This window comes from Nylanderia fulva, unplaced genomic scaffold, assembly GCF_048542155.1.
Source record: "Nylanderia fulva isolate GAGA-0341 unplaced genomic scaffold, ASM4854215v1 Scaffold55, whole genome shotgun sequence".
NCBI classification, from domain to species: domain Eukaryota; kingdom Metazoa; phylum Arthropoda; class Insecta; order Hymenoptera; family Formicidae; genus Nylanderia; species Nylanderia fulva.
This window is the reverse complement of record NW_028190643.1, coordinates 31874-45302: the sequence shown is the minus strand read 5'-3', so window position 1 is coordinate 45302 and position 13429 is coordinate 31874. Positions and strand designations below refer to the sequence as shown.

The following is a 13429-nucleotide window of genomic DNA, read 5'->3' as shown; positions in this document are numbered from 1 at the left end:
ACACGCATGCGTATGCGTGTGTGTGTGTGTGTGCGTGCTTGTGTGCCAAAGGGGATGCACTGGCGCTGACAAGGGGTAATCGGCCGGTCCTCGCCCCTCGAAAATAATGTAATCGCGAATTAAATGTTTGCTCGGATATCGACGATCTCTCCGTTTAAGGAAATCCAATCGGAAGTGGATTTGACTCTCTGCACGATTTTCGACGACTCAGAGATTTCTGATGCACTTATGTATTTATCAAATTATAAATATACATAAATTGAAACGTTATATATATGTGTAATTTATTAATTTATTTTATTTTATTCTATATAATTAAAATAGTTTATATATATTAATTTAATAGAAAATATAGTCGACAAAATTGATTTTGATATAAATTATAATATTGAAAAAAATATAACTATATTAGTTATATAATTAAAAAAAATTTTAGATTTTTTTTATATTAAATTGATTTTATATTATATAGCAGGGTGTATCATATTTCGTGTTCATTAATATAAAAACATTTTTAATACAAGTACTTAAATTATGAAACATATTCGCAGTAAAATGTAAATGATAGATATATAAAAAAATATTACATAATCAGACCTTAAATATATTAAATATTTAATATTAAATAACAGATAAAAAAATATTACATTGAGAAAATATATAAAAACAATAAAGTAATAAATAAAGTAAAATTTAATATAGATACAAATACGTGTTTGTTCATATTTTATATAAGTTATTTGATTTGCATTTGACAAAAATTTATATTGAAAAAATGCATTGCGATTTGCATCAAATCGATATGCAAATATTGCGTACAATATATTGCGTGCGAATGCTATGAAGGGAGAAAGAAAAAAAAGAGAGAAAGAGATATTCGGAGTGAATCTCGAAGCTCGCTCTCCCTTAAACAGACGCGACAAATTGAGATAAATAATGGTTTGTACGAGGATACAAAGCTCACTTGAAATTTGTCATGGTGATACTCGAAACGGCACGCTCCCAAGTAATTGTGGATCAATTGCGCGAATGAAACGATACGTACTCGAGTTACATCTGGTTTGTTACATATGTGACGCAAATTATTTGGCAAAATACGAGGAAAAAATATTTCATTAGAATTCAATGTTTGTAGACCCAATTTAAATTTTTTCAAAATTTACAATGTGAACAGTATAAAAGCTATTTGAAAAACAATCATATTATTGTTAACAAGTTTATATGTCCCAAGTAGCAAACTCACGTTATTAAATGTCACAATGACGTCATTCGATGTCAAAATGACGTGTGCGTACCTAGGATGTTAAAATTAAAAAAGAGAATTGAAAATAGTTAATTTATTTGTCACTTCTATGTTGCAAAATATTTTATTTCGAAGTAATCAAAAAGGATAATTTCTTTTCCTTTAAAATAATTTTAGTAATATTTATGTCTTTATTTTTCTCTTCTTTTCCCTTTCTTTCTATCTCATATAATTTCAAATACATTTTTTCATCATGAGATATAGTATTCAAGTTACAGATCATATTTTTTAACAAACTTATATACACTAAAATTAAAGAAAAAATTGAAAATAGTTTATTTATACTTGTCACTTCCATGTTATTTAATATTTTATTTTTATATATTATATTTGATTATACACTTCTCAAAATAATTAAGGGATAAAAAATTGTCCAAAAAATATGCAAACATTAAATAGTTGTAACTTTGTTTCAAAAAATGATAATTTAAATTTTAAAAAAGGATTTTAAAGCTTGAAATTTCTTTAAAAAAATCATAGCTTTTTTCACTTTCTTCAATTCTGATATTTTTTACATATAGAAAACGACGAACATAATAAAATGGAAATTTTTTTTTCACTTTGTAGACATTTCGCACACACAAGATAATTTGAAACATTTTTTTGACATTTTCATGTTAAAGTCTGAAGTTTTCCCTGCAAAATCGTTTTTCTAAATTTAAATTTTGATCTTTTCTTATCAAGTTATCGCAAATTGAAGAGAAAATGCCATTTTCACTGTAATTTACGATAACTTGATAAAGAAAGATCAAAATTTAAAATTTAAAAAACGATTTTGCAGGGAAAACTTCAGACTTTAACGTGAAAATGTTAAAAAATAAAAAAAAAATTTTTTGCGAATGTAAAATGTCTACAAAGTAAGAGAAAATTTTCCATTTCGTTATGTTCGTCGTTTTCTGTATGTAAAAAATATTAAAATTGAAAAAAATGAAAAAAAAACTATGATCCTGCGAAAGTAGAGATATCAAGCTTTAAAATCTTTTTTTAAAATTTAAATTATCATTTTTCGAAACAAAGTTACAGCTATTCAAAATATATTGATTTTTTGGATAATTTTTTTTCACACCTTCATTATGTTGAGAAGTGTATTTTTATTCTTCTTTTAGAAGTGATAAAAGGATAATCTCTTTTCCTGTTTGCATCTAAAATGATTTCAGTATATAATATCTTCATTATCTCTCTCTCGTCTCTATTAATTCCGAATGGATTTTTGCACCGTGAGATAGTATCGAAATTACAAATTGGCTATCGAAGGATCAATCTTTCTCGCGACAAAAGAGTTGCGCAGGACTCGGATGATTGTGTTCTCACAGGTTCGCAGGGCCTAATTATATGCATATCGCCGCTCTGTATAGGTCAGCCAATAATAATTCGATGCCTTCGGCGAGGATCAACCGCGAACAATTCGCTCTCTCTCTCCCGCCTTCGTTCGAAACTCGTTTCAACGGGGACAAAACTTTGTCCGGTTTCTACCGTGTAGTATAGATAGGTACAACCCCGGCGTACAACCACCATTGTGATCGTATTAACACCTCGCATAATTGCACCGCCGCGTTTCTCTCGTCGCGCGTGCACTAAACACGGCTCATTTGAATATTGGCCCATTCATATCATTGGGAAGGCTAATAATCGCGCCCTTAAAAGAGACGCCGCGTCGTCGCTGATCAATTTCGGTTCAGCCCGCTATTCTCCGGATATGTCATCTTACGGACCCCACTCGAGGATATATGCTTTCTCAGGCTGTCGTAACAATCAATATTTTTGCAAGCGCAAACGGCGAGATTTTGTTCATCTTTTTGCGTCTAGCGTGAAATATTTGTATAAGATCGATTCTCTAAACTGCGAACAAACATTTATTGAACTCGAGTAATATTTATTTCAATATTGCCTAATAAATCATTCGTTTGAAACTAAGAATATTGATTTGACGTGAAATTAAATGACGATATTTATTTATTATAAATGAATTATATATTTAAATAAATATTTATTAATTTTTTTTTATTGTATAGATAGTGATTGATAATGATAAGGAGATAGTGCTGAATTTTTCTGACATTTTCTGTAGTATTTCTTTTATAATTAAATGCAGCTTTTCTTAATTAAAATTAAGAAAAATTTATTTATGATTGTCAATATTTTGAACAAAAATAGTTGAATTAAGTATCTTATCTTTAATCGAATTCATTATATAATCTATTTAATATTTTCATTTATTGAGAGAGAAAGAAAGAGAAAATAAATTTTACATACAATATTGTATACGTACATAAAAATATGCGTGTAAGTAAAAATATTTTATACATTAAAATTATAGCATAAATATATCTAATTCTTTATAATAAACTAGAAGTTAAAAAATCAATAAGCTTTTCACGCGTGCGCATACACAAACGATACACATACATGCAACAATAATTTTGTATGAGTTGTATTTATAATTTTGTATAAAAAAAAAACATATTTCAAGTATCATACATATTTCAACAAGAAAAAATGTTTTCTTACATCTAACAACAATTAATTTGGAATGTTATTAAAAATTATTTTTAATATTACTTTTTATTTAGACAACATTTTTTTTTATAATTATATCGTTATTTTATTTAAAGATCTAAACTGCAATAATTTTGCGAAAGAATTTAATTATTATGTAACTAATTAATTTTCTTTTTATTAGATAATATCATACTCTTCTAATTCTTTCTACAGATTATAATAGGTTCCTATTTAGATACTTATCATAATCCTACAATACTTATCAGAAATTATTTCAGACTTTTTTGAGCAAATAGTTTTTTATAAAAGTAATTAAAATTGAAGCCTGATGATCCTCAAAATTGATTAAAAATTTTAACTAACTAAAAATACTGTAAACATAATAAAAAAAAAATAAAAATAATAGAGATTTAAAAGCCATAATATGAATATATAAGTATATAATTATTTATCAAAGGGAATATTCGTATATATTTATTATAATCATTATTTATAATTTAACAAAGAAAAATATAGAAAAGAATTTTTCGTGCTTCACAAAATCTTGATAAGAATTATTTTAGGATACAAATATACAACAACAATAAACAAGCAATAAAAGTACGCAAACTGCGAATTTCTGATAAGTTTTAATTAAACAAATCAAGTTTAAATCAACTAAAATGCAGTATGTAACAGGGCTATATCGATTTACAAAAAATTTGCTTTCTATAAAAAAGTTACATAAATATAAAACCAACTCGAGAACATAGAATAAAATTAGGAAGTTTTGTTTCCAAGTAAACCAAGTTTAAAAATTTGTTAGACGATACACGATAGATTAAAAAAGACTGTTACAACACGTAGATTTTATTAGAAGAAGGGAAAAAAAATGAGAGAGAGAGAGAAAAAGCGTAATAAGTCTGGACCGAAAAACAAAAGAAAATCGTTTTCAAATGAAAGAAACGTTCGCGCAATATTTTATCCGTGTTTGGCGAAATTGAAAAATTGCCCCGCCCTTTCCACCCCCGCGAATAAATTCACCCCCGCGTCTACCGTCGAGGTGACGACAAGCAATGGTGGGTGGGAACGAGTAGAATTTTCTACGGGGTTGTGCGCTCCATCATCTCGGCCGATAAAACCCTCGCTGGAGCATCCGGCCACCAATCCGGTGCGGGTTTGATAATTGCGTTTAACATAGATCCCGGCTCCCGATTGGTTGCAAACCCGCCCAGGGGTTGGTATCGATCATCCCTCGTGCTGGCCCGGGTGCTTTTCATATATAAAGCGGCCTCCCCAGGGACACCGCCGACAGTCCGAATTCGCGTATTTCTGCGTATTGATATACCCCCGATTCGAGCTATCGATCGATCTCGGCGAGATCGAGACACGGAGGAAATCCCCGAGATCCCCAAAAATTTGGCGCGAATTTGTGGAAAAAATTGCAATTTTATTAAAAAAAAAAAAAAAAAACAATTTTACAATTCAGTGCCGAACTGCTTCGTTGATTCGTGATATTCCCAATTTGCGGGAATACCGACGACGAATGAGACTGTGAAGACGTGTAATATGGCGAATCATCATCCCGCGTACGATTTTGAGGATAAGAGCCAGAGGATCCGCCATCGCGTCGGCACCACCTCGAGAATCGCAGATTCCACTGTGCCATGCACCAGGTATATTTAATCTTTATCCCTTTCTTCGGATAATTAGACACGTGTTGACAAGTGCTAAATCTAAAAAAAGCTTATTTTTCATTCATATTTATATACTATTTTTATTATTTAATTATTATTTAGATTATTTTATTATTTTTATTGATATTTTTTCATATAAAATTAAATAGTATATAATATATGTTGATATATGTATAATATCAAAAATTAATCTTTTAATATATAAAATTTAAAAAATATTGATTTTTTTCATATAATTAATCTCAACATTACATAAATGTGATGAATGCGTGTATTACATATGCGTTGTATATGTAAGTGTTGGTGTGAGTATAAACTTGGATGTTTTATATGTTGATGTTTTATATCTCTGATAATTTATTCCGATATATTCTGATACTCTTTTTTATAATTTTTAATAATTAGAAGAATTTATATTGTTTAATAATTAAATTTTAATAATATAAACTTTAAAAATAACGCACACGAATATGTAAACGTGATAGTATTAATAATTTATTTTTAGTGCATCATCCCTTTCTGCTAACATTTTAGTAATTTATTAATTAAAATTCATTAGAGTTTAATAATATAAGGTTCCTATTTTATCCGAAAATATGTTTCAAAAATATTATATATGTATAAAAATGTATTACTGCTTTATATTTACATATATTTTGTTTCATATTAATTAGATACACTTAAACTTATATTCTTAGTTTTTGTTATTTAGAAATATTTGTCGCAATGATAATGAAAATATGTACTATGCAACAATTTTTGAGTAAACAATATAGAAAAAAATAATTATTTGGATTAGTTATTAAAATTATTTAAAAATTATTAATTGAAAAATATCAAAGATATTAAATTAAACTATTACTAAATATGTATAATTAAATTATTAAAAATAAATTTAAAGTTATTTTTGCTTGTTAAAATTAAATAGCAGAATATTATGATGGATCATTTATATTAACAATAAACAAAAATAATAGGATTTAAAGTATGATTTAAATACATATAATATGGATAAATTATGTATATACATATACTTTTAATTTAATATTGATTTAGGTAATATTATTTGAAACAAATCTATTTATCTTATAAAAAAGACTGTTTCTGTTTTACTATTATATTATGTATAAAACTTATTTAATTAATGTATTTTTTAATATATTATATCTGCATAAATATTTTAATAAATTATAATAAATTTTAATTATAAAATAATATTTATATCAAGAAATATTGAGAATGTATATGTATATATTTTATAAATACACATGTCTGTGTCGTTTTTAAGAATTACATAAAATTGTATAAATTCTAAAATATGTACCAATTTTAAACATTTAAATATTCGAATAGTATACAAATGAAAGTATACGATATTTTGCACACATACCCTTTTTTAAATAAAAATGTAATATATTTATACATACGTATTTTAATAAAATTATACTATTATTTCAATAAAATTAACTGCACGTTATTGTAATTTTACAGTACTCAATATTTCGTGGGACCCAGTAATGATATTACTGAAGAAGATTTGGCCGAATTACCTTCCTGTGTTTATGCAGGAAGATCCACGCAGCATGTCACCCACACGTCACCACATACACATTCTCCCTTGCACTACCATATGCCAGTTTCAACGCCAGGTATTAAACATTAAATAGTTGTAATAATTCAATTGTTCAGGTACTATTATACAAATTTTTTTTAGATCATAATGACACGGAAATGAATGGTGTAGAGGAAGGTTATTATCCAAATGGTAGCCCTTACAGAATTCAACGACATGCCGCTAATATTCGTGAAAGAAAACGCATGCTCAGGTAAGAAATTTTCTAGAAAATAATAATAAAAAATTAATCTTCTTTCAATTAAAATATACATGTGTTTTATGAATATGTGCATAATAAAAATTTATAATTATGTATATGCAAAATATTATTTATTTTGAGATAGAGCAAAAAATATTATAATTTGTATATACATGTACAAATTAATTATTAAATATGATAACGTATTGCAGGTTTTATGTATAAAAAAAATTGTATAATTATATATAATACACTCTTCAAAATAATTAAGGGATCAAAAAAATTGTCTGAAAAATAGGCAAATCTTAAATAGCTGTAACTTTGTTTTGAAAAATAATTTAAATTTTAAAAAAGGGTTTTAAAGCTTGAAATCTCTACTTTTGAAACAAAACAAAACACTGAAAAAAAATTATGTAAAGTAAAAAAAGTTTATTGATTGAAATTTTTGTGCCTTCTAATACTTCAAACTTGGCAAAAATCGTAGCAAGTTTGTGATTTTTTGCTAAGTTTGAGATACTAGGAGGCATATAAAGTTCAGTCGAGAAAACTCGCAAATTTCTTCGTTATTATCATTATTTGTAAATGTTATTATCACTATTTGTAAAAAGTTTACGAGTTAAAAAAATTCAGTTTTTATTACATACTATAGAGCAAAGATTTAGCTTTAAGAATCTATTCTTAAAATTGCTGTACGATGATTTTTAACGGAGTTATAAACGATTAAAGTGAAAATGACATTTTCTCTTCAATTTGCGATAACTTAATAAGGAAAGATCAAAATTTAAATTAAAAAAAACGATTTTACAGGGAAAACTTCAGACTTTAACGTGAAAATGTTAAAAAATTGTTTTAAACCTTCTTGTGTATGCGACATGTCTACAAAGTGAAAAGAAAATTTTCCATTTTGTTATGTCGTCGTTTTATGTATGTAAAAATTATCAGAATTGAAGAAAATGAAAAAAGCTATGATCTTTCAAAAGTAGAAATTTCAAGCTTTAAAAATCTTTTTTAAAATTTAAATTATCATTTTTTAAAGCAAAGTTACAACTATTTAATGTTTGCATATTTTTTGGACAATTTCTTATCCCTTAATTATTTTGAGGAGTGTACATACAAAGAAAATATAATATATAAATAATTACATATACATTATACATATATAAATATTTATATAAATATGAAAACGTGATTTTTTTAAAATAATGATTTGTAAATGTAGCTTTATTACTTTTACCTTATTATAGTTCCAAGAAATTTTTAGATATGTGTTATAATATTTTTTAATTATGCATACAATTGACATATTTTATATAATTTTAGTATTTTATTTTATATTATTTTATAATATTTTATATAATGTTTTATATAATTTGTATTACCTGCTATAACATTAACATTTTGCATTATTTTTCTCATTTATGTTTCTGTACGTACAAACGGATTGTCAGTGTGATTGCAATTTTTAGCAGCATCAACTCGGCTTTCGACGAGCTCCGGGTCCATGTGCCGACGTTTCCTTACGAAAAGAGATTGTCGAAAATCGATACCTTACGCTTGGCTATTGCATACATCGCACTTCTGCGCGAGGTCTTAGCGGCCAGACTCGATCCTTTGACGTATGTCGAGAGGTGCCTTAGGGGTGAGATGAACGGCGAACGCGCCGAATGGAACACAAGCGGTATATGCTCAATTTTAATTGCAAAAAAAAACTAACAATTTTTTATTTATACATACACATTGCATACATATTAAAAAAAATGTATTTCACCATTGTTTTGTATTTATTTAAGTTTTTAATGTTAAATTAACAATATATGAATGCATTATATTTCTTATATTAATATAAAATATTCTTGTTGCAAATTCATCATTGTCACAATAAATAAATATTTATACAAGATTCTTTATTTAATATTGAATTAAAACAAGAGAATTAAATGTGTTTTTATCTGTCTTATAAACTACGTATTTGCCGCCAATTGTTTCCAAGAAAATTATTTCAAAGAAGACATTATTTAACAAACTTTTTGTAATTTTTTTTTAAATTTGTAATTTTTAAAGGGTAAATTTTACAAAAAAACAGCATCTTGACATAGAGGGTTTATTCCTGAGTAAAATAATTTTATGATATATAAAAAATCTGGAAATAATTTTAAAAAAATTTTATTCCTTGTCTATTATTTATTACAAAAATTATTTATTAACAAAAATTTATTTATTAATGAATAAAGTTGATATAACAAGTGTTAATAGTAATAATATTGACTCGAACATAAATTTTATGTTAGTCGCACGTTTGCATATCTAAATTAATAGAGGTGTGCAGAGGAGAATCTCTTTCTGCTTTCTCGACCTGAAAAAAATTTAACTCAATTCAAATATAATTTTAATTTTAATTTTAAATAAAAAATAAATTGAAGATATGTTAAAATTTTAAAAGTGGCGATACAGGAAAAGAGAAAACTCCCTCTTCCGATCATGCATTAATTTTATAATAAAAATATAAATAATAATATAGTGCTTATAATTAATACGATTTTATATCATTTTTATGATATGGTAATATATATGATTTTTTACGACAATTTAAATATATGTTCTACTCATTTCTGAAATTTGTGTAACATTCTAAGACACTATCAACAATTCTCGATATTAGTTTTAGCTATACATCTATAATTTAAAATATCTCAAGAATTATAAGAGAGCGCAGCCTAATTTCGAGCGTTTGTTACTCAGGATTGAATCCTCTATATGTAAGTTTTTGTACAGATTTATCAAAAACGAGTTACAACGTGCATTTATTTAGAAAATTAAATATTTACATATAAAATTAAATTAATAAAATAAAATAAAATAAATTAATCTCATGAATCTCGCAACATGTCAGCTTATAAAAATTGCGTAATATGTATTACAATTTCTCAAGGTATTAAATATTGCGATAATTGTTCCAGATCTGACAGCACGCTTGTCTTGGATAAATTGGGAGAATCTAGGAGTGAATCCAAATCGGCGATCGGTGCTTACAACTCTTGCGCTGACAACCGATAACATGAATTGAATATTCAACCAAAGACCTTTTCGTAAAAAATCGCACGGCAATTCCTCTTTTCTTTGTAAATACATTCGAGTTAAGATATAGAGAGAGGGACGGAGAAAGAGACAAAGTGTCAAAAACTCTTCTGCGATTTCGTTTAAATTTCACGTGCAATACAAAAGAGACGAGTATTGTATTCAGTATCTATACATGTGTAAAAGAACTAGTTAGTACAATTTATAGCATTTGCTTTGGAATAAAATCGATGCTATTCGCGACTCTTGGCTATCTTTATTCTTTATTATTATTATTATTATTATTATTATTATTAATAAATCTATTTTTTTAAGTTCAACTTATATAATTTATTCAGAATATCAGAAGGGTAAAATGTTAATTTGCCGACCTTTAATGATCTTAATCTTGATACAGGGTGTCCGATATAATAATTATCAGATTGGCTCATCTTTTTTAATTAATTATTGCAAATATACAAAACGGATACAGGACTATTTGAATAGTAATTAAGATTTTTTTTTAATTAGAAAATTCTTAACATTAGATTGGATTTCAGTAAACATTGTTATATTAACGTGATAAAGGTGCAGTAAAAAATTAAAATAAAATATATTATTTATGTGTGTATAATCTAAAGTTTTTAAATACACATTAAATATTCAATTTTTTTTATAATTAAACATAATAATAATTATAACATGATTTTATACAGGGTGTCCGAAACCTACTCCGCTTCGGGAAGTGATTCGGGACCCAATAACAAGTAAAAAAGTTCAGACAAACGTAGGTCCGGAAATGAGCCGTTTCCGAGTTATAGCTACTTTTATGTTCAAAAATTGTAATTTAGAATCGGCTTGGCATCTCTCTTTCTTAATTATTTCTAAAAATAAAAATTTTTATTTTTTAATTATTATGTTATTTTTATTTAATTTTTAATTTTTAATTTTTATTTTTAATCTTTTTAAATTATAATTTTTTAAAATTTTTTTAACTCATTTCCGGAGTAGGCGATTTTTCGGACACCCTGTATATAAAAGCGATCTTTTGACTGCTACCCTGTTTTAGGGCCAAATTGTCAGACCAAATCAAACTCTTCGATTCTCTGTTAAAAGCCCTTACACAATGCCAAGCAATAAGCAATAAAAATATAGAAAAAAAATTAAAAATACAGGGTTTGTCCGGAAAGTAATGCGTCGCATTTTTTTGTGACGCGACTATACATCGCAGAGCGATGGGACCGGTTGGGGAGGAAGGGGGGTACCCTTAGCTTTCCAACGGTAGGTCGCTCAATTGTTTCCATGCGCTTGGAGGGTTAGGACGGCTTATTCTGTGAACCTCTGCTTAGTGGTCGCGTCGAACTTGTGATGGAGAAAGCAACACCGAGTGGAAGTTTGTGAAGAACTCAAGCAACTCTGTGCAGATAATCCCAATTTCCTGAACAACGTTATCACTGGGGATGAGTCATGGGTCTTTCAGTACGATCCGGAGTCAAAGAGGCAGAGTGCGGAATGGCACACGACGTCGTCGCCGCGCCAGAAGAAGGCTCGCATGAGCAAGTCCCGGGTGAAGTCAATGCTCATTGTTTTTTTTGATGCAAAGGGGATAGTGCACCATGAATTCGTACCCCCCGGCCAGACTGTCAACGCTCAATTTTACAAGGAAGTGCTTCAGAGACTGAATCACAGGATCGCCCGCGTCCGAAAGGAGATCCGCGCTTCATGGAAACTCCATCACGACAACGCGCCGGCTCACACCGCCTTTGTTATTACGGCCTACCTGACCCGGATCGGTGTGGCAACGGTGCCGCAGCCGCCCTACAGTCCCGACTTGGCCCCGGCGGACTTTTTTTTATTTCCTCGGCTGAAAAGGGAGCTCAAAGGACAACAGCTCGAGTCGGTTGACAACGTACAAGCTACTTCGACGGCCTCCCTGAACAGCATCCCAGTCAAGGAGTTCCAGAAATCTTATGACGCATGGAAATCGCGTTGGCAAAAATGTATTGACGCAGAAGGGTCATACTTCGAACAATTTTAAGTTGTTTTACCTATGCGATCAATAAATTCTTTTTTAAAAAAATGCGACGCATTACTTTCCGGACAAACCCTGTATATAAAACAAACTAGGACATAAAATATATAATAAATACATCAAATAAATCAGAAAATAATATCTATTCTCTTCTCTAATTGTTGGACACTTTTTATTCTCTGTTCCTATTATTGTCTCTGTTGCGATCTTTTGACTGCTGTTCTGTTTTGGGGCCAAATTGTCAGACCAAATCAAACTCTTCGATTTTTTGTTAAAAGCCCTTACACAATGCCAAGCAATAAGCAATAGAAATATGGAAAAAAATAAATAAAACAAACTAAGACATAAAATATAATAAATACATCAAATAAATCAGAAAATAATATCTATTCTGGCTGGCTTAAAGGCGTTTATTTACCAACATTAATATATATAACAGAGAAAAGTATAGAATCGAAAGGATCTGAATAGCTCAGTTGGAAGAGCAGTCGCCCGGCAAGCGAAAGGTCTCGGGTTCGATTCCCGATTCTGCGACTTTCGGATCTATATTTTTCTCTCGCACTTTATTTTCTTTAGGGGGAATAGGGGATACATGGAATTAAAAATCTCTTGTAGAGATTATTCCAATTTTATATCTTGGCCGTGTCCAAGTAAAAATTTGGTGCCTTGTGCACAGGTATTTAATTCTAACGAAAAAATTTAGTTTCGTTTAGAATACGCACTGTCATCCGCGATTTGGCTCTTATTGCCTATCTTATATATGTTAAATTTATATTTATATATTACAGAGCCTAGTTAAACTCTTAATTTATACACGCTGGCTTAAAGGCGTTTATTTACCAACATTAATATATATAACAGAGAAAAGTATAGAATCGAAAGGATCTGAATAGCTCAGTTGGAAGAGCAGTCGCCCGGCAAGCGAAAGGTCTCGGGTTCGATTCCCGATTCTGCGACTTTCGGATCTATATTTTTCTCTCGCACTTTATTTTCTTTAGGGGGAATAGGGGATACATGGAATTAAAAATCTCTTGTAGAGATTATTCCAATT

General features: G+C 28.7%; 1 protein-coding gene across 3 annotated transcripts; it reads left to right on the top strand.

Annotated features, from left to right (window-relative positions):
• The first annotated feature begins 5063 nt into the window (after positions 1-5063).
• LOC114934635 (uncharacterized) lies at positions 5064-10610 on the top strand. Of its 3 annotated transcripts, none has more exons than XM_085487442.1 (5): positions 5064-5457; positions 6970-7127; positions 7193-7304; positions 8759-8970; positions 9952-10033. In XM_085487442.1, the coding sequence occupies exons 1-5, from the start codon at positions 5351-5353 to the stop codon at positions 9969-9971; spliced, it is 609 nt and encodes a 202-aa protein (XP_085343568.1). In that variant the 5' UTR covers positions 5064-5350; the 3' UTR covers positions 9972-10033. The 3 variants fall into 3 exon arrangements, with proteins under 3 accessions (XP_085343568.1, XP_029163167.1, XP_029163159.1); XM_029307334.2 differs by lacking the exon at positions 9952-10033 and adding an exon at positions 10250-10610 and having other exon boundaries at positions 5078-5457; positions 8762-8970; XM_029307326.2 differs by lacking the exon at positions 9952-10033 and adding an exon at positions 10250-10610 and having other exon boundaries at positions 5079-5457.
• The last annotated feature ends 2819 nt before the right edge of the window (positions 10611-13429 follow it).